Genomic DNA, 24,045 nt, shown 5'->3' on the forward strand with positions numbered 1-24,045 from the left:
ATCCCTCCCAACTCTGTAAGTGCAGGGTAAATGCAATGGGGCGCTTCTCACTTGCTCTTTTCCCCATGCTTGCTCGACTCCCCTTCTCTACCTGCACCTTGCCCCAGTCTGTGTGCCCTCCTCTGCGCATCTGGTCAGCTGGTGGCAACTGGTTAAGAAACAAACTTGAGCGAAAAAAAAAACTAATTTCTTCTGAAAGCAGCATGAGCTACTGTCTTGCATTTGGGCAGTAAGCCCAGCTAGAAATGGGTTTGTCCCCTGTGGTAAAGACACAGCCTTCCATGCCAATTAGTGTGTGAATTCAGCAAGTCTTCAAAATCCAGGAGAGAGCTGAGAGTTTCTGCCTGAGAGAGAGGAGAGTCATTTTCCACTTCTCTCTTCCCTTCTTTCTCCTTCCTCCGTTATATATTTTTTCCTTCATTTGTTCCCCTCTCCCTCTGCTCCAGTCTGTTTTTTGGTACACAGTTACACTATCACATAACCTACACAAAACTGTTCAGCTGGGCTTGCGGTGTTTATACTGGGAATTAAGCCTAGAATAAGCTCCTGCATAGGCTTTTCAAACACAGATACATAAAATACAGAGCAGTGAGAGAGGTCAAAACTGGTCACTGCTCCTCTAGTGACAACATGCAAAATGTGACTTTCTGCTGCATTCCCCTACATGCAGCATCCGAACTCCCCTGTGGAAGCAGTTGTGAACCCAGCTGGTACGCTTCCCGGTGGGGTCAGCCAGAAGAGGCAGACCAGGAGCAGGTATGATAACAAGGCACACGGGTAACGCACTTGAAGTTGTGCTGTAGGAGCTCTCCTGCGTTGGCAGGGGACCAGAGTGGGTGAGCTAATAAGGATTTCTCCTGACCCTTGGTCTGCTGATGCAATGCACGTCTGGGAATGGTGTTGAGCCCCTGAGTCAACAGCTCTGGCTCATCCCCTTTCTCAGGATATGACTTATCCTATAGTGAAGCCCTTTGTATAGTATTCTGCATATCTTTGCCTCTGACAGTTCTGGGGCACCCGAACAGACAGTGCTGGGTGGACAATGCCAAAATGGTCCCGTTCTGGGAGAGCAAGTCCTCGGGTGCGTCACGTGCAGCCGCTAGCACACGTGGTGGGGGGGGGGGGGGAAGCACGCAAGGGGGAAGCAGAGGCATCTCGGAGTGGGAGCGAGCCGCTGCTGAGGGACACCAGCAGCGAGCCCTAGGTCGCTGACCCACCCTGGCTGCCAGCCCTACCCTGGGGCCTCCTCTGCAGAAGTAGCCCATGCTGCCACAGCCGGCATTGCCCCAGCTCTGAGGATGGCCTGGCCCTGCTGGGTTACAAACGCTTCCTTTAACCAAGCCTTTCATCAGCTTCCCCTTTTTCCCCCGTGTGGCCTGGGGGCATGAGAGGAGCTGCGTGATAAGAAAACAAGTACGTCTGCAAACGTTTCTGGTTTGGCATTAAAGAGCCTTTTGCTGGTGTGCGGCAGCTGCAGACGCAGTAGCTGCTGTGCAGCTGGCCTCTTTCTAGGCAGTGGGAGCTGCTTGGGGAAAAGGTGTTGGTTGGGGAAAGGAGGTCGGCATGTCCATCAGAAACAACCCTCTGAGTTCCCTCTGTGTCTTTCATCACTTCCCTCTTCCTCCTTTGAAACTTAAGCTAGTCACTGAATAATCCCTTATATTTGGCCAGGCATTGCAGAGTTTTGAGTAAGCATAGACATGCAAGTACACATGCGTGCACACGGGTGGTTGTTGTTTTGCCCAAGCGCTGGATCTGCAGTGAAGCAGGTACTTGTGAGATCGCTTTCTGCAGGGGGGGATAGTGGAGGCAGGCTCACGGCCAATGGGGGCAGGCAAGCAAAGGGCCGCTGGCCATAGCCTGCCACATGCAGTGTGATGAGCGCTGCCTGTCCTCAGTGCCAGTGACCTCTGAGAGAGCCTCGCTCCCTTTCTCCCTCCGCTGCTCCCCCAGCCATACGTTCCTCTGGTGTGAGGGATGGAGAGGGAAAGAAAACAGGGGGAGAACTACCCAATCTGGGGAAAGAAGGGTCACTCGAGATATTGCCAGCTCCTCTGGAGAAAGCTTAATCCCTTTTTATATAACGTTTTTGAAGCCTCATCTGAAATACTGAGCCCGTTTCTGGTCACCAGTGCTCAAGGGAGAGGAACTGAGTGCTGTAGGTGTGAGGACAGGGGACAACCCACGGTTGAAGGGGAGACGAGGCGTGTTTGCCGTAGCAAGGTGGGAGGACGCTACAACGCCCTAGTGGCACTGCTGGCATGGGAGCGCTGGCCTGGAACGAGGAGGTATAAGCTTTCCACTAGAGCTTTTAGGTGGGACGCCACAAAAGTTTCCTAACTGCTAGAACAAAGAGCATTTGACAGGTTTCTAGTTACTTAGTGAAACAGGCTGCAATAAGCTGATTAAAGGGATGATATAAAATGGAGGGGGCAGGCAGGAGAGCCCCAGGAAATCGCAGTGTGCCCTGTCGGCCTTCCCACCACGTTACCTGCCAAGGAGGAGATCCCTCCATTCCCCTCATGCATTGCAGAAAACTGCCTTGGTAAAGGCTCTGGTGAGAAAGGGGCATGTTGGGACCTTCAGGAGTGAGGAGGATTCACACTCCAACTATGATGTTGGTTGGATTTTCTGTAAATGCTCAGTACTTCTGGAAAATTGAGCGATCACCTACGCTATTATCAGAGGACCCCTAAAGTCTGAGGCTTTCTGAGCTTCCATCTTTTTTCATGCTACAAACAATAGGATACGTCTCCTCTTCTGAAAGCCTTCTCCTCACGGTGTTGGGAAGTGGTGTGGGCGTTAGTGACTAGAGGGAGGAAGAAGGATGCTTTGAGCCCTACACAGCATTCATCCTATATGCAAAGTTTCAGGCAGGTTTATGAAACACAAATTCAGCTGCAAGATTTCCATGTTGGTGTCGTGTATGGTACTAGCAGAGCTGAGCGTGAACTGGAGGAACAGGAATTGTGCAAATGTTGTGTGCTCCCAACTCTTCTTGCCTTTGTACTTAAGCTGTTTTTGTCTCGCAGGCTAAGAATAAAGAAACTGGTGCTTTAGCAGCTGCCAAGGTCATTGAAACGAAGAGCGAAGACGAACTGGAGGATTATATGGTGGAGATTGAAATACTGGCAACCTGTGATCATCAACACATCGTCAAGCTGCTGGGAGCATTTTATTGGGATGGCAAACTCTGGGTAAGAGACTCTTACTGTGTGTACAGCTGTACGTTTTTCGCTTTGCAGAGGAAATGGCTAATTTATGGTAAAGCAACACCTCTGGAGCAGTTAGAAGCATCAGTGTGAGTTAGAAATGAGTCACAAGCTGTGCTCTACTCACTGCTTCAATAGTTCCTGGATTTTCCCTGCTTTCTTCGAGGGGCGCAAACTCTTCTAAATCAAGCTGCTTATAGATAGCCCGTGGAAGCTCTAAAGATCCTGACTGTGAAGACAAAACTGGAGTTGTTGGATTCTTCACCGCGTGGAATCTATGAAATTGGAAAATGCTGCACCCGTGAGGGCCTCTCTTTCCCACTCAGTCCCTCTTTTACAAGATCTGATAGGAGGGTAACCCCAGTTTTGATTTATCCCTTATTTTTGGTTCAGTGTCCGCTATGCGCTGGGAGTAGATAGTAGGAGGTCAGTTTCCCATGTCTCTGGAGGCCCTTTTCCTAGGAAGGGCCCCGGAGAAAACTTTTGGGCATTTTGTCATGGGGACATGAAATGTGGTCCAGCAGGTTACTGCAACGGCTAGTTGTGCTGAGGCTGGGACAGCAGGTTTGTGCGTCTCCCTCCCCTAGCCCAGCAACTATAATTTTTTTCCCGTGCTGTTTTCTTTGTTAATTCTTTGGCACCAGAGGAAGGTTAGCACGAAAGAAACCTTCTTGTGTGCTGCCTTGGGAAGGATGAAGGGGGTTGGAGAGGGTGAGGGCATCCCCTCTTGTATACTTGCCCCTTGCTAGAACTGCGTGCGTGCATGTGTGCATGCATATGCATGCACCTTTGCTAAGATATTAGAAATCAGGTGAATATGAGGATTTTCAAACCCATCTTCTGTTTCCTCTCTATTCATTCAGGCAGTTCATCTGCTCCTCCTTATAGCTCTACTTGAGTAGGCTCAGCAGCCATTGAGAGCATGTTGGCAAGTCATGAAAGTGTCAAAGTATGCCTTCAGCTCTGTTATTTTTTTCCTTCCTCTTTTTAATGCTTCAGATACCTTTGTGGCCTCTCAGGATAATCCTACTAGAGCAAAAAAGAGATTTCAGCTTTTGAGATTTGCGCTTGTGTGAGCTGAACTGTGAGAGCCAGAGGTTGTGCCTGGCTGGAGTCTAGGCCAGAGCAAAGACTGAGTCACTGGGCTGTCACTGGAATGGCATAGTTCGTGTCTAGTTCAGTCCTCAGTTAAGTAATGCTGGAAAGATGGTGTTTTACTGGGCAATGTGTGCTTATTCAGCAAGCACCTTTTGCAATGTCAGCATGCATCCATGTCCCTTCTTTTTTAAAATTCCTCAATAAAGCCCACAATGTCTCTGTGACATCCCATTCAGAAGGGTTATAGTAGGCAGCGCTGCGCACTTCCTTCGTTGAGCTGTCCCGTTGCGAAGGTGAAGGGTTGCATGTTGTCTGGAGACATAGTATTTGGGTGGCTGCTAATCATGATGGTGGTATCTGGGTGCATTAAAGAATGAAAGTAAATATGCACCGGGGTGTAAGGAAGTGAAAGGCAAATGTGTCCCCTAGGAGAGGATTTGGGGTTTGGAGAGATTGCGACTGCAGCAAAACTAAACTTGACGAAATTTTAAAGCCAGACATGGGGTGAGAGAGGGGGCTGGTTTGTATTCCACCCTGTTCTGCTGCTTTTACCGCCGTGCTCTGTGCCTGTTCTGCGTGAATGTTATTTGTTGGCCTTGCGCGCTCTCTCTGTAAAATGCCAGCCCCCCTCCCCTTTCCCCTTCCACCTCCTCCCTGCAATAGGAAGCTTTGCCTTCCTTCCTGTAGGGAAAATGGGTTGCAGATCTCCTCCGCTCTGCTTTTGTCTAGAAAGTGCCTTGTAATGTCATACGCTTGCCGCCCTACTAAAATTAAACAGCCTCTTTGAAGCTAATGGAACAAGAGCCTCCTGTATCATAGTCTCCCGTGAGGGTAGATGTTACAGCCCCAGCCATTGTTTTGGGGGGAGGATCATCTTCTTTATTTAATTATTGGACTGGTATTTGCATTTCATTGCTCAGGCTGTTCTTATTAATGCTCTAGTGTTTTACTGGCTTTGAGGGAAGTAAATAAGCCAGTGTGTTTTACTTCTGGAAGGTTTCTAATCCTTGCCTTCCAGGTTTTCCCTGAAGTCTAAGGCTTCCACTGGTGGTCACCAGCACCACCGGGGAAAGTTTACTTCCAAATATAAACTCAGTCTTTCATTATCTTGTCCAGCTTCCCGCCTGTCCCACCCTGCTTTCTATCCGTACCGTTATTCTAGCCAGCATGTTCCTGGACAAGAATTTGCAAGACGGGCGCATGGAATCCACTGCGTTTTCAGCTTAAAATGGCTCGAGCTTTCGGCACGAGAGCAAAGCCTGGGTGGGACTGCTGCCTGTGCGTGTCTCGCAGGCAACCTGCTGTGGTTTCCTCGTGTTCAGAGCCTTGTGTGAAAAGACAATGTTCAAAGTGAGAAAGGGGCAGGAGTCACAGCATGTGGACAAGCTGGCAAGAGGTCTGGATGTCTCCAGCCTCCTGGGTAGCAGGAGCTTTTGGCTCTGGCTAAATTTATGGCTTGGTCTGTGCCACGAGTAGTCTCAGCTGACAGCACTGAGAGGGGCTCAGCACTAAGAAGGGCTCTGGCTAAATCAGAGTCTGTTGACTGTTCCGAGTCTTGAACTAACAAGGAAAATATGTGAGGAAACCTGGCCTTCTGCGGTGTTTGCCGCTGCAGAGACTTCCTTGTCCCCAAGAGCTGTGCTAGGCTCCTGCGGCTCCTGTGTTTGAGGGTGGGGGTTTGGCTTTTTGCTTTAGTAACCAGAAGGTGATATGTAATATTTATGGAGCAAAAATCTTTCTATGCAAAGGGAAGTGGCTTATCCCAGAGCAGCTTTATTTAAATACACAGCATTGAAATGAAAGCATAAAACACTACAAATTCCTTTTTGCCCTTGTACCTAATCTATATAAAGCTGTAGGAAGAGAAACCCAGTTCCCGTGTGCTAAACGGAGCAGAAGCCCGTTGCAAGCCCCAAACAAGCACGGGGCTGAGCTTGGAGGATCCCAGCGAGTCTTCTGGAATACAGTTGGCCAGATGACAGCATCCAGCATGAAATTCCTGGGAGTATAAATACATGTTGTGCCCTGAGCCAGCAGTCGCTATCCTGTTTCATTTTTTCCCCCATCTTTTCTTCTTTGCTTGTGGCGAGGCTGAGCAGTCTTGTGCTGGTTGAAAGCAGCCCAGTGAGGCTTGCAAAACTGCAATGTTGGGAGCTCTCGTAATTTTATTTTATTTATATTATAAGCCCTGTGGCATTTGATGTTCTTTTGCATAAATCCCAGCTGCTGGAAATGGGGGCACCAAATGAAAGCTGAGAAACTCATGCTATTATTTAAAAAAAAAGAAATCTGGTTTAAGCCCTTGTGGCTGGGCCACGTTTTAAAGTCTTTTTCTGAAGTGTGATGCAGGACTTGGAAACACAACGGCAAATCCCTCATCCATTATATGTGCAATTTAAAAATAGACTTTTTAAACCTAATTTATGCTTGAGGAATGAGACTAAGGTACGATTTTTGAATGTCTGGAATTAACAGTGTTGAAATTGTGCTGATAGTAGTTAGTAAGTGGGAAAGAAACCCAGCAGACCTTGAATGTTGTATCCTTCTTGAGGTTTATGGGTTTGGTTTTGTTTTTGTTTTTTTGGTTTTTTCCTTCCAAAACAACAGCAAAAAGGCTCAGAGGGAAGGAACTTTTGATCTCCGACGTCTAAATATCTCTGCAGCTTTTGAGTGTCTCTTCTTGCAGACAGAGAAGAGTGATAAAATGACCAGGGGAGGCGATTCTCAACTGGGGTGATGAATTTTGCACTGGCTGACGTTCAGAGAATTTGGCTGTTGTCAGCTGCCTACGGAACGAGGTCTTTCACTCAACGACCTGATCATGTTTTTCACGGTCATAAGCCCCGCACCCTTGATGAGCTCCTGGGAGCCTCCTCTGGAGTTTGGCTTTTCTGCGGGAGATGTCCGCTCCATGGGAGGCAGGAGGTGTCCACAGCGGCTGGCGCCGTCTCCGTCGTGGCACGGGAAGCCCTGAATCCTCCCCAAATCGGCAGGGGCGTCTGACATCCAGCCTCTATGATTCTCGGGGAAACTGCTGGAAATGTTGGCTGGCCCCAAGTGTTTAACGTTTGACTCTTCCAGTAGTTGTACAAGTTTTCTAGCTAAGCATTGGGATTTTTTTTTCTCCTTTTCTATAAACTTTAGTTGCTATAGCAAACGGACTTCTGAATAAACAGGCATTTCCTGGAGATCAAAGCAAAAATTGTTGTACCATGCAGGTAACCCTTCCTTGCCAGAGCATTTTGGGGATGGTTAATTTAATCAGCTTAGAGTTTCTTCTTACTGGCCTGCTGTGTGGGTATGTAAGTAACTCAGCTTGCAGATAGACACCAGCTTTATAGCTATGCTTTGTACCTCCCTTATAAAAGCATTTTGCATTTTCTGTGGGCAGGCCCTGACCTGTTTAGCCAGGGACTTTTTGGATTGCTACACCTTTGATATGGATGTTGACTGGAAATTTGGGCATTCTTGAAAATCCTGTATCATAAAGAAATGTTCGTTATCCCATGGGCTAGATTGCTGGGTTGTGTAAAGCATCTGCAGCGTTTAATTATTTTAAATTGAAATACTCTTATTTGAAAACAAAAACAACAACAAAAAGCTGACGACAGCATCAGATTTTCTGGGGTTTGGGGTTTTTTTTGTTTTATGTTTGTTTTTAAACGAAGGGAGGCTATAAGAACTTCAGACTGCAGAGAAGCAGTGAGGTCTTACACTTCAAACAGCCCGAGCCCTGGCTAGAGGTGCTCAGTGGACTGCGTGCACCTGAATACCATGTCAGAGTGGCTTTCTCCAGGCTTTTCAGTCATCTGTCCCTGAGGAATCCAAGAGCTTTTCATGAGTCTTTAAAACTTCACTTGGCAGGAATGTTGCAGTCTAAACTGGTTCTTCGTGCTCAGCCTCATGCTTCGGAAACTTTGTCCCAAACTTCCCCCAATGGTGCTTGAACAGTCGCTTGCGGCGTGCAAGGGTCAAACTGTGTGTAGTGTTTGGACGTAGCAGAGGAGAGACCCTGACCTCAGCTCTGCTATTGTGCTCATCGAGGCCACCACAAAGCAGTGTTTGTGTCAGCTAAGCTATATCTCACTGCAGAAAAACAAAGCCATCCCAGGCCTGAGAACTTTGTTAAACGGCTGGCCGACCTGACACAGGAGCAAGCCTTCCCTTTTCTTTTCCCTTCCCCCAACTACAGACACTTAAATACGTGCCTGATGTAGCTGCTGCTTGTTCTGAGCCCAGGGCCAGGAGAGCACAAAGCGCTGGGCAGAGCTGTACTGTGTGACCTGCGAGCCCCTGCGGGCTAAGCATGGTCCTGCCGTCTGCTGGACTGATTTCTAAAGTCGTACCAGTGCGTTAGAATTTGGGAGGAACTGTGAAACGGCTGCAGTACTTTTTTTTTTGGGGGGGGGGGGAGGAGGGGGGTAGGCAAGGAGCAGATGTGTGCAAACACCCCTTGGCCAGGACATCCCTACACCCCAGGAGGCTGGGAGTGCTGTGGGGCTATCGCTGTATCCCTTCCCTGCTGTTAGGATCACCCGTATGCTGCGTAGTGCTGAGTAACGTAATACCGTGCAGTGCCGGAGATGGCAAAAGCAATCTAGCCAAGTGGATTTTATGATTTGTCATGAGTGCCCAGGGTCAAGCAAGTCACTTCTTAGAGGAGCAAAAACCGACCTGAATGGGTGTTTACTTGTGCTCAGTCTGTGGTTGCCAAGACCTTCAGATTGTGTCTTCACCAGCTGGGACTCTGCAAAGCATGGACCTCTTCCACCTGCCGGGTGTCTGCGAGGCATCCTCACTCCCTTCATCTGCTACTGGATATCTCCCCAGAGCATCTTATATTTGTGCTTCTCCCTTATCCACATTGTTTACTGTCTTGCCCAAAGACGAGGTTAAGGTGGTCTTCTAGCCTCCTCGCTCCAGTACAGCTGGTCAGTGGATTCCACAGCGGTAATGACCATGAGGGCAACCTATCTGCTCTGTCTTGTGAACGTGAGCTGTAGCTTTCAGACTCCTTCCTGGCAAGTCTTTGGAAATCCTGTTCTGGGTAAAATTAGGGCCTTTCCTTAAAGCAAGGATGGAAATTGTGTGATTTTGATCAGCCACCGAGAATGACTTATGCAACAGGCAAATTACCATAGCAAAGCCAAATTCAAGAGTGCTTCTACAGGTAGCAACATGACAATGCAAACTATAAAAGAAGCTTTTGTGTATCGTTCTTTAAACAGGATAACATTACAAAAAAAAGCTTACTGAAGCAATAATAATAATAGCTTGTGATTACATAACCTTGTCATCTATACACTGTGTAATGCTTTTATAGAAGAAACCAAGTGTCATTATCCCAGTTATTAAAGGGGGAGCTGAGGCACAGACAATAATTTGCCTAAAGTTACCCAGCAGGTAAACGGTACCTGGGAATTAGTCCTACCCACTGGGTCCCAGTACAGGGTTATAACCATTAGACCATAGTATTATGAAGAAAAAGCAGCAGACAATGAGCCTATAGGCAAATTAGTTTTCAAAGCCTGTGAAAACTTTGTTTAGAAATGAATCGCAATAAGCCACGTTCCCACTTGGCTAGCTTAGCAAGGGAAATGCTAAGGAACTATGTTTGCATGTAAATGAATATTTATGAACTACCTCTGTATAGGAGACAGTGCCTCGAAATCTTCAGCCTATGCCTTAAAACTGTAACCTATCACTTGTTCTAGAGTTCTCCTTTTTCTTCAGCTATAGCCTGGAAGTTTTCTTTTGGGAGTGAGGAATGTCATGTTGTGGACCTCATGGCCCTGGGGCCATTCCCGTTGACTTCAGAGCACTTTACTGAAACAGTTAAATAGAAATACGCTTTTCCCGCCTGACGGACACAGGCACCATATGTTGTGAACTTTAGGATGATCTGAAAGAAACGTTGTTCCTAGGGAGATGCCAGGCCAAAGTGAAATTGCGATGTCCTTTGCCACTCACATCAGAGAGTCGGCCGCCTGGGCAGGCAGCCAGGCAAGGTTTTGAGACTGAGCTGGCACTGCTGGTTATTAATAAGATATCAGGAAACTTGTCCTGGGTCGAACTCCACCTGTCATGGTAAGATCTGCTCTTTTGAAACACATCATCTATTTTAGGTGCTGGCATCTTGAAGCAGTTTAGATTGCTGAATTTTCCCACTGAAGCAGCAGCTTGTGTATTCTCAGTCCCTTTGTTATATTTAAATGGACTTTCTGCTTTTTGCTGCCCTTTGACTGATAAATGCTCTTGGTGAATTGAGCGGCCTCTGAATGCTGGTGGGAGAAGGGGGACTCCGGTCTTGGACGTCCCAGTAGTAATGGCTTTGCCCTGTGCCTGGGCAGAGGGCCATTGCTGCAGTGTGTTTCTGGTTGCTACAGCAAATGGGAGCGCTGGCCGTCCACCCGCCCGTCCCGGCTCCGTGCGGGGCAGCCGAGCACGACGCGCAGAGACCGGAGCGCTTAGAGCATGTCACAGTCTCACAGCCCGAACTGCTGGGATGAGTCCCTCATTCCTGAAGGGGTAGCTCATAGCAGTGCCTGTGCATGTTTCGCTTAACCCTTCCGATAGTAGCCTGCATCCCAAATACAGCCTTTTAGTATGCTTGCCTCATGCAGCAAATGAATGACTTCTCTTCTCCCCTGGCTGAGACGATCGCCTGTCATGGCTGTGCGGACCCTCTCTACTCGGTACCTCTGTAGCTGTTTGAATTAGTTGTATTTGTGGATTCTCCTCCCTCTGGGAAGCTGATTAGCGAGTCAGGAGTGGTGAATTCAAAGGGACTGCATATCAGCCTCATCAAAAGAAACTAAATGCCCTGTGTGATTCAAACAAGGGAAAGGATGTTTGTGTACTCTCAAATCCGTTTGGTTAGCCAAAGTTGTTTTGACTTGTTCTGCCAAAATTTCAGTAGGAATGGGAATATTTCTGCCAACCTGTGGGGTGGAAGTTCAGGCAAATATTTTGTCACCTCAGAGTGACTTAGGTGTGAAAACCTCATTGCCAGTCTCCCTGTGATCACCGGGGAGCTCTGCACTTGAAGAGGTGTGCAGTGTAAAGGACTTGGTTCTCGATAAAGTTCTGTTCTGAAACTGCAGAAAGCTTGGGTTCCCTTACTTGCTGTCCTACATCTTCTTCCTCTCACTGGTTAGGGGGACAAAACTTTTTTTATTTCAAATATTTTTTCTCTGTAGGTTATTTTGTTCAGAAGAGGAAAAAAAAAGATTTATTATATTTAAAGTCTCTGAATAGTGTCCTTGTTTGAAAGGAAAATTGGCAAGCTTGGAGCACTCTCTTACAGAGAGCTAATTATTTCACTTCCACCTACAGAATACTTGCCCTGTCAGACAAGCTGTTGACATTTGTTCTCTACTTGGGTAGCAATGAGGGCTTCTGTATTGTTTTATGGCACAACAAGCCTGCGCTGAGGGACTGTCGCAGCCATAGAGGAGTGTGGAGCTGCTGGCTTTCAGCAGATGCTGGTTGTTCTTCGGGTGCTCACTCACTCGTGCGTCGGTGCCATGCTGACCTTGCAGGACTCTAGAAATAAGCAGCTTATGAAGGACGGTGTGGATCCTCGGCAGTTCTGACACTAGGGCTGTTATGAGGAGTAGTCTGACCTGCTGCTGCTACACTGGGGTGCCCTGTCTTCAGTCTCCAGCCCGCAGTCAGAGCACCTCTTTCATTGATGCCCAGCCTTCCTTTGACTCAGCCCATCTGTGCTCAGCAATGGCTTACGAGCAACTCTGGCGTAAGGTTTCCCTCTTTCTCCCAGCCCTTCAGCATGTGTTGGGTAAAAAGCGTTGAGCAGGAGGGCAATGAGGAGGGTGCCAAGTTTAGTAGGCGTAGGAATGCGACCCATCTCCTCGCTCTGCTTTCTAACGTAAACTTAATCCTTGGACTTCAGACGGAGCAGGGCATGCTGGCCGAGATAACAGGGACACCTCGACACAGTTACAAACAAAACTTCACTGATCTGTGTGAGCCTTGATGTAAAGGAGAGTAGATCTGACCAAATGATATTTAAAAAACAAGACAGTGCTCTCCAAAGACAGCTCTTGTATTCTGCACAGTCTTGTCCTGGGGGGGGAAGAGACAAAGTCTTAATATGAGACACTGAGAATAGTTTTCAGCCAAGCTGACTGAGTCAACATGCTTAGTGGTGTTCCCTGTTGTGTAAGACACTTCTGGGAGGATTGATCTTATATAACATGTCTTGTCTCCTCTTAGGGCTGGCAGAACAGCATAACTTCATAGTTAACCATCAGAGCTTGCGTTCAGCTGTAAAACAGTCCAGGTAAAGGACATGTGCCTTGACTGTGACTAAATGCACTTTCTGTGCCTAAATATATTTGTGTTCTTTCTGTCAACAGAGAACAGCTTCATCCTAGCAGGTTGTATCAGTCAGAAGTTTAGACCCCTTTCTCAGGAGTTAGGGGTGTAAATTTGTCCAAAACCTGTGCTGGAACTTGAAAGATAAGGTCAGCAATCCTTAGCTGATCAGCTCAGCCCTAAGGATCTCATTAGCTTGGAGGTGCAGGGGGTGCTGAGCAGGAAGGAGCCACGACCGGGATGACTCTAGACCCCAGACTGGTGTTAGCTGCTTCCCCAGGCCCTGGTAAAAGGGGAACACCTCCAGCTGATTCAGTATGAGGTATGCTGATGTTATGTCAATCTCTGGCTCTAATAAGGCTCACTCAGTGCCAAGTCTATCGAAACTGATAGGTGTAGTTGGATAGGGCTGTTCTGTTTACTTGAAACACAGAGAAAGTGCCTAGCTCCCTTCCGTGTTCAGGCTGTAACCAGGTTGTGGAGGTTGTGCTGGGATCTTGTGTTAGGCGTAGCTTGCTACCCAAGTCCTGCATGGTCTTAGGATGGAGTTCGAGATCCAGATATGTCATTTTTCTGAGTGGCTTTTGGGCAAGTGGCTGCCTGTGTTCTTTTTGCTCCACTTCATATTCCTTGCAGCAGCAGTGTCAGCACCAGGGACTTTCCCTTCATTTGTGTCTTGTGCAGAACCCAGCCTCCCCTCCAGAAGGCTCCTGACCTTGCTGGGTAAAATAAAGAATTTCAGAATAGAGCTAGTTGATGCCTCCATCTTTTCTTTTCCATGTTGTGTGTGTTATTGGGCTGAGGAGTCGTGTACAAAGGCCACTACAGCAACTGCTGGGTTACTCTGATGTTCAAAAGACAGATCAGAAGGCTGGAATTCACCAGCTCGTGGAGTTTCTGTAGATGGTAATGAAGCAGTAAATTTTCTGTTCCTCCTGGACTTTTCACTTCTGTTTCTAGAAGATGCTTTCCTAAACTTGTTCCATCTTCTCTGCCTCTGATTCAAAACCAATAGGCCCTAGGGACTGTCTGTGCACTCTGCTTCCTGCTGTTCCTAGAGGGCTCAGAAGAGACGCTTTCTTGCCCTCTCTGCATGATCTAAAGAGTGGAAGGAGAGACCTGCCTTACCGTTACTTCTCCTTACCTTGATGGAGACAAGGAGGTCTAGACTGTTTCCTCCTATCTTTCTCCCCGCCAACGCCAGTGCCTGGAGACTTATTCTTTGTTGACGAGGTGAAATGATGCCAGTGTTCGCTATACGAGGAGCCTCCAGGAAATGTGGTCCTTCCCTGGGCTTGGCATGCTGAAGGGAGACTCTATCCCACACCTAAGCCAGGAAATGTTTTCAGTGGGTTGGGATGGTTCACACAGGGGATACTGTTCCAGAGGTGGATTCCTCCTGCCTCGCACGCTGCCGAGGGAGGGGACGAGGTCTCCACGCAGCTAGCACCCGAGGAGCCAGCTCCAAAGTGTTTACTCTGCAGGGCTTGAGAAGCAGAAGGAAAAAAGGGCCAAAGGCTGCAACTCCCTTTTTAAGGGCGGAAGGGTGGCGCCAGGCTTTGCAGCTGAAGTCTTTGCCCTTGGCCTCCCGGCAGTTGTGCGAGTGCAGCGAGTTGAGGTTGCCTCCCCTTTGGAGCAGGGCTGGGGACTCTGCAGAAGGGACTGACTTGACGTGTGTCCTGCATGTCTGTATCTCTCTGCAGGCAGCAGCGCGAGCCTCGGGGGAGCTGGGTTTGGTGGTGAGAATGGGAGGGTGCTGCTGCGGGTGGGGGCCCTGGGCGGATGCGGAGGCAGCGGCTGTTACTCAATGCAGCAGTCTGTTGAAATTCAGGCAGTGGTACACAACTTGTGGTTTTTGCCTGAGGTGATGCTGCTTAGGAGTGTCTCTTCTGCTGTATTTCTAGCCCTCCAGCCATCAGTTTCACTACAGTGGGAGGAGGATGCAGACTTCTCTCTCTGGGCAATCCCCTTGCAGAAAACGTGGGGCCCGCTCTCTCGTTACAGCCTGAAAAGCGGCTTTGTAAAAGTCAGTGCAGTGGGGTTTCTTTCCCTTTCCTTCCCCCACCTCCCAGGACAGATGGACTTGGTACCTGACTGGGAAACGTTAGGGCTCCAGTAACCAGCAAAATAGAGGTCCAGAGCTATTGCAACATGAGCTGGGTTCCCTTGCTCCCATGCATTTCTGTTTGGTCTTGGGCCTGAGCCCAGGTCAGCAACCGTGTCACCCCAGTGCCTTCAGCACGAGTGCGTGGGGTAGCTCCAGGCGGCAGGGTTGGTCACGCAGATGCGTGGGAGGGACGGGTAGTTTCATCTCTCTTGGCGCTGCTGCCACTGCAGGCCCACGAGCATGTGGTGACATGGGTATCAGCTGGTGGGGAGCGACGCGGGCACCCTGGAGGGCCCTTCTCCCCATGGGACTGGAATCAGTCTCCAGCTCATGGAGGCGGAGTGGCAATGCCCCGTGCTCACGGGAGGAGTTTCTCTAGGGGTTGAACAGGACGAGGATGTTCAGCTTGCATCGCTCCTGAACCCCGGGGAAACCTTGGCACTTTGGGGGTTTGTAAGTGGGAGCCACCATTAGCTGTCCCGAGCTCCCCTCTTCCTCTGCCTAGAGCAGCTCTTCTCCTGGCTCTGCAGCACCAGGAGAGCTTGAAAGCAGCCTGGGCCCCCAGCCCGCTCAGTCTCTCTTTTTTTTTTTTTTTTTTGGTGTGTGTGCATTTCCCTTTGTTGCATTTTTGCTGAATGTGAAGGATTCCTTCCGATCTGGTCTGCCCTCCCCTCCTCCTTCACAGCGCTGTCTCTGAATCACAGGACCAGTTGCCGTTTGCTGTTATTTCTTCTGCTTTTCCTATAAATGGGTGTGAGGTGCTAGGAAACCTCTGCTCTTGCTGAGATCTGCCAGGCAGTGCAAGCCTGACACGCGTGCCCATCTGGCCCGTGGCTCCTTCCCGCATCCCTCTCCTCCCTGGAGCTACGCACGGGGCAGTTAGTGACCAGTCCCCTGCCTCCCGCTGGTCGTTGCCACCTCCCAGCAACGGCTGGCCTCTGAATGAGGAAGGAGCAAAACCTCCGATGGCAAACGTGCTCGAGGCTTGGCCACGGCGTGCTGTTGGCCTGAGCCGTCTGAGAACCCTCCAGTGGGCTCGTGACGCGGCAGCTCGCTCACTTGCAGCGCGGACCGACAGAAGTCGCTGCGCCTGAGCTGACCGGCGGCAGCTGTCTGTGTGCACTTAGCCCGGGGCAAAAGAGTGCAAAGGGTGATACTCCAGCTTGCGGCCACAGTGGGCTGACGTGTAGTCACCTGCATTTGCCGTGCCCAGGAGATCCACCCTGGAGCGCTGGTGCGCCCGGGGACCGAAGCCCGGCCAGGCAGCGCGGTCCTGGCTCTAGCCGCTCGGGGTAGCGCAAGGAAAGAGCACGAGCCTTGGGGAACATGCTGTGTGCGTGGGGTGAGCTGCGGGAGGGAAGGGGGTGAGCGCTCCTCTTCGGGAGCAGCAATGCTGGCATTGGGAAGCCGAGCCACCAGGGCCTCGCGGTTTATCCTGGTGCGCGGCCGGGTCGCTGCTCCTGACAGCAGGCTCCCTGGGGAGTTTTGCACTGGCTGGGCAGCGTGTCCTGCAGAGAGCGGAGGTCGAAAGGCTGTAATTGCTGCCAAGAAGGGGATCGGAGAAGCTCTTTGCTTTAGTAGCTGGATCTATAAGCGAAGCACAGAAGGGTCTCTGCTATAGGCCGGTGTTTCCTCCGCGCTCGCTGGAAGCAGCAGGTGCGTCCCCAGCTCGTGTCGGTCACCCTCCATCACGCGCGGCGGTGCTGCAGCCAGCCCCACGACAGCGCTGGGCACAGCCTGTCTCGCCGCACGTGCTTTACCTCCCCAGGTCCCCCGTGCCGGCAGAGCCAGAGGGCACTTTCCCTACGTGCAATCGTAAGTGCCCCCGTGACCGCGCTAAACCCACTGCAGCGAGCGGCTGCGCGTGGGTGGCAGCCGGCCTCCGAGCCCGCCTCTGCCGCCACGCGGAGCGGCAGGATGCTGCGGGTTATCTTCTTCCCTGCGTCACAGAGCCGAGCAAAAAGCAGCGGGTTAAACGAACAAAACCCTTTGCTGCAGATGGGGAGGGAAAACTGCTGAAGTACTTTGGTTGTGGAGCGGGTTCAGGGCTAGGCAGGCCAGGAAGGCAGGCAGGTCCTGGGGACACAGGACACTCGAGGGCCCCGTGGTGCTGATGTGCAGGAAACGGTGTAACGGGATGGCGCCTGGTGTTACAGCACGGTTGCACGCACCTACCGGATGGTGCAAACTGCGCTAACAGCCTTGACGCCCCGGAGCACCGCAGCGGCTCTGAAGCGGTCACGCTGCTCAGTGTACCGCTGCGAAGGCCACGTGGCTGAGCGCTAAAGCACCGTCACGGCAGGAGCCGGCAGGCGCCACCCCGCCGCCTGTACGGCGGGAGGGAGCACGGCGCAGCCCCGGCAAAGCGCGCTTCGACCCGAGAAGGGCCCACTGGCCTCCTTGCACAGCCCGAGGTGCTCGTGGGAAACGCTTGGCTGCCCACCGCCGATGTCGAGATGTGCTGCCCCCCAGGTTTCCCAGCTGATTGCTCTTTGGCTGGAGGAGGCGCTTCGCCAGCGCTGCTGCAGAGGGAACAGTTTGTGGGCCTCTGCCCTCTGAAATGCCTATCGGATGAGTAAGGAGCTGTGCTGAAGGTGTGTCCTCTTTTTTACATTGGACTTTAATTACAAATCTCAGTAAAAGTTCAGGGACATCAGCTGTTCTACCTTAGGCAACTGTTCAACGTTTGGTAAAATACCTTTCAAGATAAGCTTTATTATATATAAAAATATATTTCTTTATTTATTTATTTAAATGTTTTAGAAAATTCTAGGAGTTTACACATACCCCAGGCAAAACCCGTTCTACCCAGAGTGGGAGAAGTGAGCAGTCCCACCTAGGAGAACTTCAGTAACTCAAGAGGTGATGTTATTCCTGGTTGATCCGATCCAGAAATTGTACAGGGCTCTAATCAGTTCTGGGTTTGGGGTTGGGCTGGGTAGGCATCCCTCTTCCACCTTACAGGAAGAGAAGGCTGGAGGGCCCAGTGTCTGATCTACTCTTTTGACCAGCAAAGTCATAGAATGCTTTTTTCATAATGTGTGGTGCCCTTTTACTCAGATACAACTCGAAGACCTTTGTCTTTAAAAGCCCTTAATTTAAAGCGTAGCGGTTTTGTACATGCGTACGTATTCTTCTGAGGAACACCAGGATCATTGGACTCGGTTTCCTCTCCTTGCAGGCGGTCACATAATACCTGAGTAGTCCAGAAAGTCCACAGAGCGTCTCTCTGCACGCCCTCTCCAGCTCCCGCCACAAAACGCTCCCCAGGACCTGCTGAGCCAAGAGGCACAATTAGGATGAGCTGTGAGGAAAAATCAGGGTCACTGGCAGAGTCCTTTGGCTTGTATCAACTTTTACTTTCAAGTTTAACAGTCTTGTATGCGCCCATGTAGACCAGGCTTTAAAAGTTTCTTGAAAAGGGAAAGGATTTTTTGAATTCTGGCTGCTGACGTCTTCAGTGATGCTCTTTCACTAAAGCTATAGGGCCCTTTTCTTGAAATATCAGCACTCGAACTGTAGTGGGAAGGTTTGAGAGGGAGACAGAAAGCGTTTCTTTTTTGACTGTAGACTGGGCGCCGCAATCAATTCCGGCATGTGCATCTTGGCCATCACCGTGAAACTTAAAACTAAACCAGTGCAACGTCCTGCTCGCATCCAAATTACGAGCTGCACGCTGTCAGCCTTTCTGCTGCCCAGGAATCGAACAGCAGTCAATTTGGGAAGTGGCCAGGGTGCCCGAGGAAGCACTCTGACTCTGTCTCTGAAGTGCTCATTAGCCAGGAACCCCATTAGCACGGAGGCTGTGCTTGCTGTACTCTGAGGCCGGTTTCTTGCTTGTGGTGTCAGTGCTGTGATCTGCTGGACTCTGGCTGCGTTTGCAAGGCGGCCATCAGTCGGTCTCGTCCCGGCGGTGGCAGAAGCTAATGCAGAACTTTGCACGCGTCTGTGAGGTGTAGTCGCAACTGCCTCTAGACTTAAAAATAAAACACTAAAAGTGCCTAATCCACAGGTTTTATAACCACTTTTGACGTGGAGGCGGAAGGGAGAGCTACTCTTGTCACTAAATTTCCTCTCCAGGAGCTCAGTCCAGTAGATAGGCTAAGCAGGCTTCAGCAAGGAAGTCCCTGGATTTGCTGCGCAGAGGAAATCATTATAAACAGGATGTTTGCCAAAGCCCCGTTCCAAGCTGCGAGCGAGCGAGCCGGCAGCTGGCTCGCAGGCACGGCTTGCAGCTCTGCCGAATGCGCGACCCCGGCGGGCAGCACGGAGGGGCTTGCTTGCTCCGTCTCTGACCGTGCGGTGTAGCTTGAAGGAGCCACTTTTGGAGATGTCAGCGTCCCCACAGCGCCAGGCCCGTGTGTTGAGGGCTGGTTCCCTCTTAGGCTATCTAGACAGTTGTGGCGCTGTCCCCACAGTGCTGTTAGCTGTTGTACCCTGTGGCGCACGCCTCTGGGGTTGAGGGTGCAGAGTCCCTTGTGGTCTCTAGTCTCTGCTGATGAGACTGCAGGAGCTTGTTGGGAACGGGTCCGGCACGCTTATGTCGAAGCCTCCGATGTGCGCTGCTGCTGTAGCCAGTGCACTGGTCCCGGACCCCGGATCTCGCACGTTGCCGGGAAATTGCTCAGGGTAGCTGAGACAGATGAGTTTTTTTCCCTGCTGTCTGTACATCTTATCTCTGTGCGTGGTGGAAATCTCTGCTTATCTCTGAGCAATGGGAAAGGACAGGGCGCACAGAGATCCACCTAGCACAGGGCTGAGAGGCAAAGCAGGGTGCTGAGATTGACAGCGTCAACAGAGCGGTTACTGACCCAGCTGCAGCCTGGAGACACGTAAATAAAGGTGTAGTCACCCTGTATATCCAAGTATGTAAAGAGTCCTAAGCAAAGAGTTAATCTGTACCTAGAGCCCTGTAATAAATCACAAGTGTAGTCACTGCCCAGATGCACAGGCTCTTGTCAACAGCTCTTTTTTATGATCCTCTGAACTTGTTCCTCATTTCAGCCAGACCACCAGGGTGCCTGCCCCAGGGGGTGTCAGTGAGCGAGGGATCGTTACCCGCCGTCCTCTGAACTGGGTGAGGGTGTCTGCACGGCATCCAGCTTTCACTCTCTGCAGGCTTCCTGCCCCCGGCCCCCCCAGCGTCCCTCCGCTCTCGTGTTTCTGCGTGGACAGGGCTGTTGGCTGCTGATGCCAGGCCTGGATTCCTACCTGGTTTAATGGCAAAACTTTCTTCAAGATGCCCCTGCTCCTGGAAGGAATAGCGGGTATGCGGGCATCACGTTGCATCCCCCAGCAGCGCTGAATGAGACCGTATCTCCAGCGCTGGCATATGAACTATGAGCCTGTGAATTGGATTTACTTAAAGCACGATTTCTGGCTTGAAATGAGCCCACCAGATTTTTGTGTGTTCATACCGTCTAGCCACACCCTTAGTTATTCTATGGCATCTCTGCCCTTGTTGGAAGTGCATAGTTTTAAATTTTCCATGTTTTTCCATATTCCCAGTGCTTGGCTTACAGCCTGCTGTACACACATAGACAGACACGTTCATGCTGTTTCAGATCTACTCATTTCCCTAATTTTCTCCTTCCTAGACTGCATAGCAGCATGAAAGGCACCAGAGGCGAAATGCATCAAATATTGATCCAGAGGAGGGTTTGCCGTGCTCAGCCCTTCCTCATGCAAAAGCTCAGTCTCTCTGACCAGAGCAAATTTTGGCTGTCACGTCTCTGCTCACAGTGCTGAACAACACGGGTGCCCTCAGCAGGGACACCTCAGCTTAGCACCTCTCCAGGAGGGGCTAGGCCCTACCTGCAGATGCTCTGCCAACAGGGCTGGACTGCCTTGGGCTGTTTGTCTCTGGGCTATCACCCTGCCTATGTCCCAAAGAATTAAAAATAGACTCCTGACTAAGAGGAGCTGCATGAAATCGCAAGGGACTTCTTTCAATTAAGCAACGTGGCAAAGGCACAAGGCAACAGCTATAAATCTACTTTGGGGGCATTTATACTAAAAGCAGTCAAGTCCCCCGATGCAAAGGCTGTGTTAGCAACCAATTCAGACCAGGCTATGTGAAGCTTTGGTACTCCTGAGACTGTTTAGGTTCGAGAGCTGAGCGTGGGTGACTTGGGTAAGTTTCTCACCCGGCCGTTTGCTACTGATTGAGCGCAGTGGAGGCTGCTGCTTGAAAACAGAGATACTTTCCCCATTTGGGGAGGTAACTCCCTAAGGCACCTGGCTCCAGAAGGAGCAGGAGAGGATCATTCATGCGAGATAAACAAAACGCTAAGCTGTGGTTCGGTGATGAGACAGGCTAATTTGTACTGGCAGGCTTTATGCCAGATAGAGCAGGGCAAAGAGCTGATACTCAGCCTTTGTGCTGGATCGGCTCTGTGCTGCCCGTCTGTCACTGGCACAGACCCCGCACTGCGGGCTCGGGTGCTGCAACAAGCAGATGTTTGCTCTCAGCCCATTGGGCCCTGCTGGTAGGTTGGACGGTCTCACAGAGGACAGATCCCATGTGCATGACCGTGGGACTGCTGACCGGTGTACTATGTTTCTCCTCGTTATCAGGCTGACCATGCCTGCCGAGCCCATGTGAATCGGGAGTGAGGGAAGTCCCTTGCCCCCTGAGTTGGCAGACTGGGGCTGGAGTGTGGGGTTTTGGGGTCTTACTTCTGGCACTTCACTGCTGCAAGCTCTGTGGATCCCAGGTTTACACTGGGTAGAGGTAGCCTGCCTCTTCTGACAAATGTAGTGAGAAATATCCTAAAAGTACTTGGTTGAAAAGAGCCTTTTAGAGCTGCATTTGGATGATGATGGGGAAAAAAGGATCTGGTGGGGACCCCTATGGCTAGGGAAACAGCAGCAGGAAACAATTTTTGCATTTCTGTTTTCTAGTGAAGCTGGTGGTGCTCTGGTTCAAAGTATAAGCTCAAGCAAGAAAAAGTGTGGTAATAACATTACCCATTACTGTATGGGCTTTGCTGTCCCACTCCTTTCCTCCCTGGGAGACTTCTGCTCAGCTCTGAGTCAGCGCTGAATTGTTCTCCTGGTTTACAAGCCCTTTGAGCGTCTCCCCATTTGCTTCTGTCTATCTGCCTACTCCCCAGCCTGCTTAAAACGCTTCCCCAGTCCTGGCCTCTGGTCATTCTTCTCAGCTTCCTCCAACTGTGCCTGTGTAATGCTACCCAACCTGTCTGGATTTCTCTTCTCAGCATTGTCTCTCCTCTAGCTTTTGGACCTGGGCCGATTCTCACAGGGCGATTCAAGGTATGCTGTATCCCGGCACAGAGTACCTGATTCTGCGGCCACTTCTCCAGCACAAAGGAATTGTGTCTTCCACCGCGATCCAGGTCGGGAAACATTGTTTCCCTTATACACGTGTGGAAACTGAAGGACAAAGGGGTGAGATGTGACTTGCCTGGAGCCACCTCTTTAGGCCATGGGAAAGAGGGAACTTGCACCTTCTCCCCTCAGCTCCTAGTCCACGGCTCGAACAAAGCAGCATTGAATAACGTGACCTCCGCTTGAAGGGCAGTTTTGGCTTAGGGAGCCTCGCTAGTAAACATAGTCTTCAGTTTGTTCAGTCAATGTCCTCAAAGTAAACTCTGGCATTTCACCTCTCCAGTATGTTGCCCTGTGTCACTTTGGCAAGGAAAAAAAAAAAGAGGTTGTCAGGGTACGACACTGTGAAGTATCTCCTCTCGGTTAACCCCTGGCTGTTTGAAACCTTAATTTGCTTATCTGAGCAGCCTTTTCTGCCTTGAACATAAGCAGAGAGCTGGGGTGTCAGCAGGGAGCTGCCCTCAGAGGGAAGGCTCTAGCTGGATTTGGGCAGAGGTGAGAGGAAATGAGGGTGCACAGTCTCGGGAAGCCTATGAATCTGTATCTTGAGGATAAGCAGGCTGGGACCTGCTTGCATGGACAAGCCTCCATCACCTCACCCCGAAAAACTCAGCCTTGAGGGTACTGCATCTCTGAATGACTAAATGCGAGGCTGCATCCAGTCTGCCTGGCATCGCCTGAAGGGCAGGATTGCTCCATATCTAACCCTGCGGCGGGCCCAGGAGCCCTCTCAAAACCACACTGCTTTCTCTTGGGGTCTAAGCCTGCAAAGAGCCTTCTGCTCTTGAGCAGGGAGCAAAAGCCAGCACACACTAATGCAACAGCAAACTAGACAGCTGGTTCAAGGAGGCTTTGCATGGACATATAGAGTCCATCTGGCTGCTGTGTCTCTCTAGGAAGGTGCCAGTGGCCAGGGAAGAGCCCAGCCAGTGGGTGCAACATGGGGGAGGGCTGTGGTGGCATTTGGAGCGCATGGGACAGGTGATGAACGTCATGCCATTCAGGTGGGCTCAAGGCCACCAGATGCAAGGACAGTCCTGCCTGTGGGAATGCCTACGGCTGCACCGGGGGGCAGAGAGGGTGCCCCTCAAGGTACCGTGAGAGGTCAGCAGGGCTCTGGTCATGCCTCTGGGACAGAAGCAGCAACAATCTGGCAAATACACTCAAGCTCTTTACTGACATGCTTTCCCCTCAAGTTGCTCAAAATCAAGAGAGCAATGAACTATTGAGCAATGAGAAAAAAAAGGGGGGGAGGGGTGAGGAAAATAAAGACCCAACCAGCCCTCCCCATCTCTTGTTTTCAAAACAAAATCCTGCCTGAGTTTTCCCGGCCACGTCAGCTCCCTGCTATGACAGCTATCTCATCCTGTTGGCAAGGCCACGTCTCTGGAACAGCCCAAGCTCCAAAACGCAATTGAAAAAGTTGTAAACAAACACGAAGACGGAGCTGAATCTGGCTTCTCCGGATGGGTTTCCAGGTAGGACAAGCGAGGCCAGCCTTGATTCCCAGGGTGGAGGTGTTTCCCATGCAGTGTGGCCAGGTGCATTTCTGTGCCCTGGCACTCTGCAGGGAGCACCTCCGGGACTGCTGTGGGGCTCTGTGCAGGCTGCCTGGGCCCTCTCTGCCGGGAAGAGTCTGGCACCAGGGTTTAGGTGGTCTGTCACCTTGTGGGTGTTTGGAGGATGTGCTTCTGGGAGTGCTCAAGCCTGCCTGGGCAGGTGCAGGAAAGGTGTAGAGGTCTGAGTGGTACAAAAGGGCAACTTTGCTGCACAACAAAGCAGTAAAGCAAGTGCTTTCAATTCCTCTTTCCTACCTCGTGGGCTTTGCACAGTGACACATGGCGTTCCTGACGTTTTTAATTCATCTCTCTTTGTTTCCCTAGATCATGATTGAGTTTTGCCCAGGAGGGGCAGTGGATGCCACCATGCTGGGTGAGTGCC

The 24,045-nt window shown here is 50.6% G+C and overlaps 1 protein-coding gene across 2 annotated transcripts in view; it reads left to right on the top strand.

Annotated features, from left to right (window-relative positions):
* The window catches only part of STK10 (serine/threonine kinase 10), a 62,691-nt gene that overhangs the window by 13,699 nt on the left and 24,947 nt on the right, over positions 1-24,045 (top strand). For both annotated transcript variants that reach the window (XM_068959179.1, XM_068959178.1), the window contains exons 2-3: positions 3,033-3,197; positions 23,988-24,036. In XM_068959179.1, the coding sequence (XP_068815280.1) occupies positions 3,111-3,197; positions 23,988-24,036 (136 nt within the window). In that variant the 5' untranslated portion in view covers positions 3,033-3,110. The remainder of the gene's footprint in view (positions 1-3,032; positions 3,198-23,987; positions 24,037-24,045) is intronic.

Source organism: Struthio camelus, chromosome 13 (genome assembly GCF_040807025.1).
Source record: "Struthio camelus isolate bStrCam1 chromosome 13, bStrCam1.hap1, whole genome shotgun sequence".
Classification (NCBI taxonomy): Eukaryota; Metazoa; Chordata; class Aves; order Struthioniformes; family Struthionidae; genus Struthio; species Struthio camelus.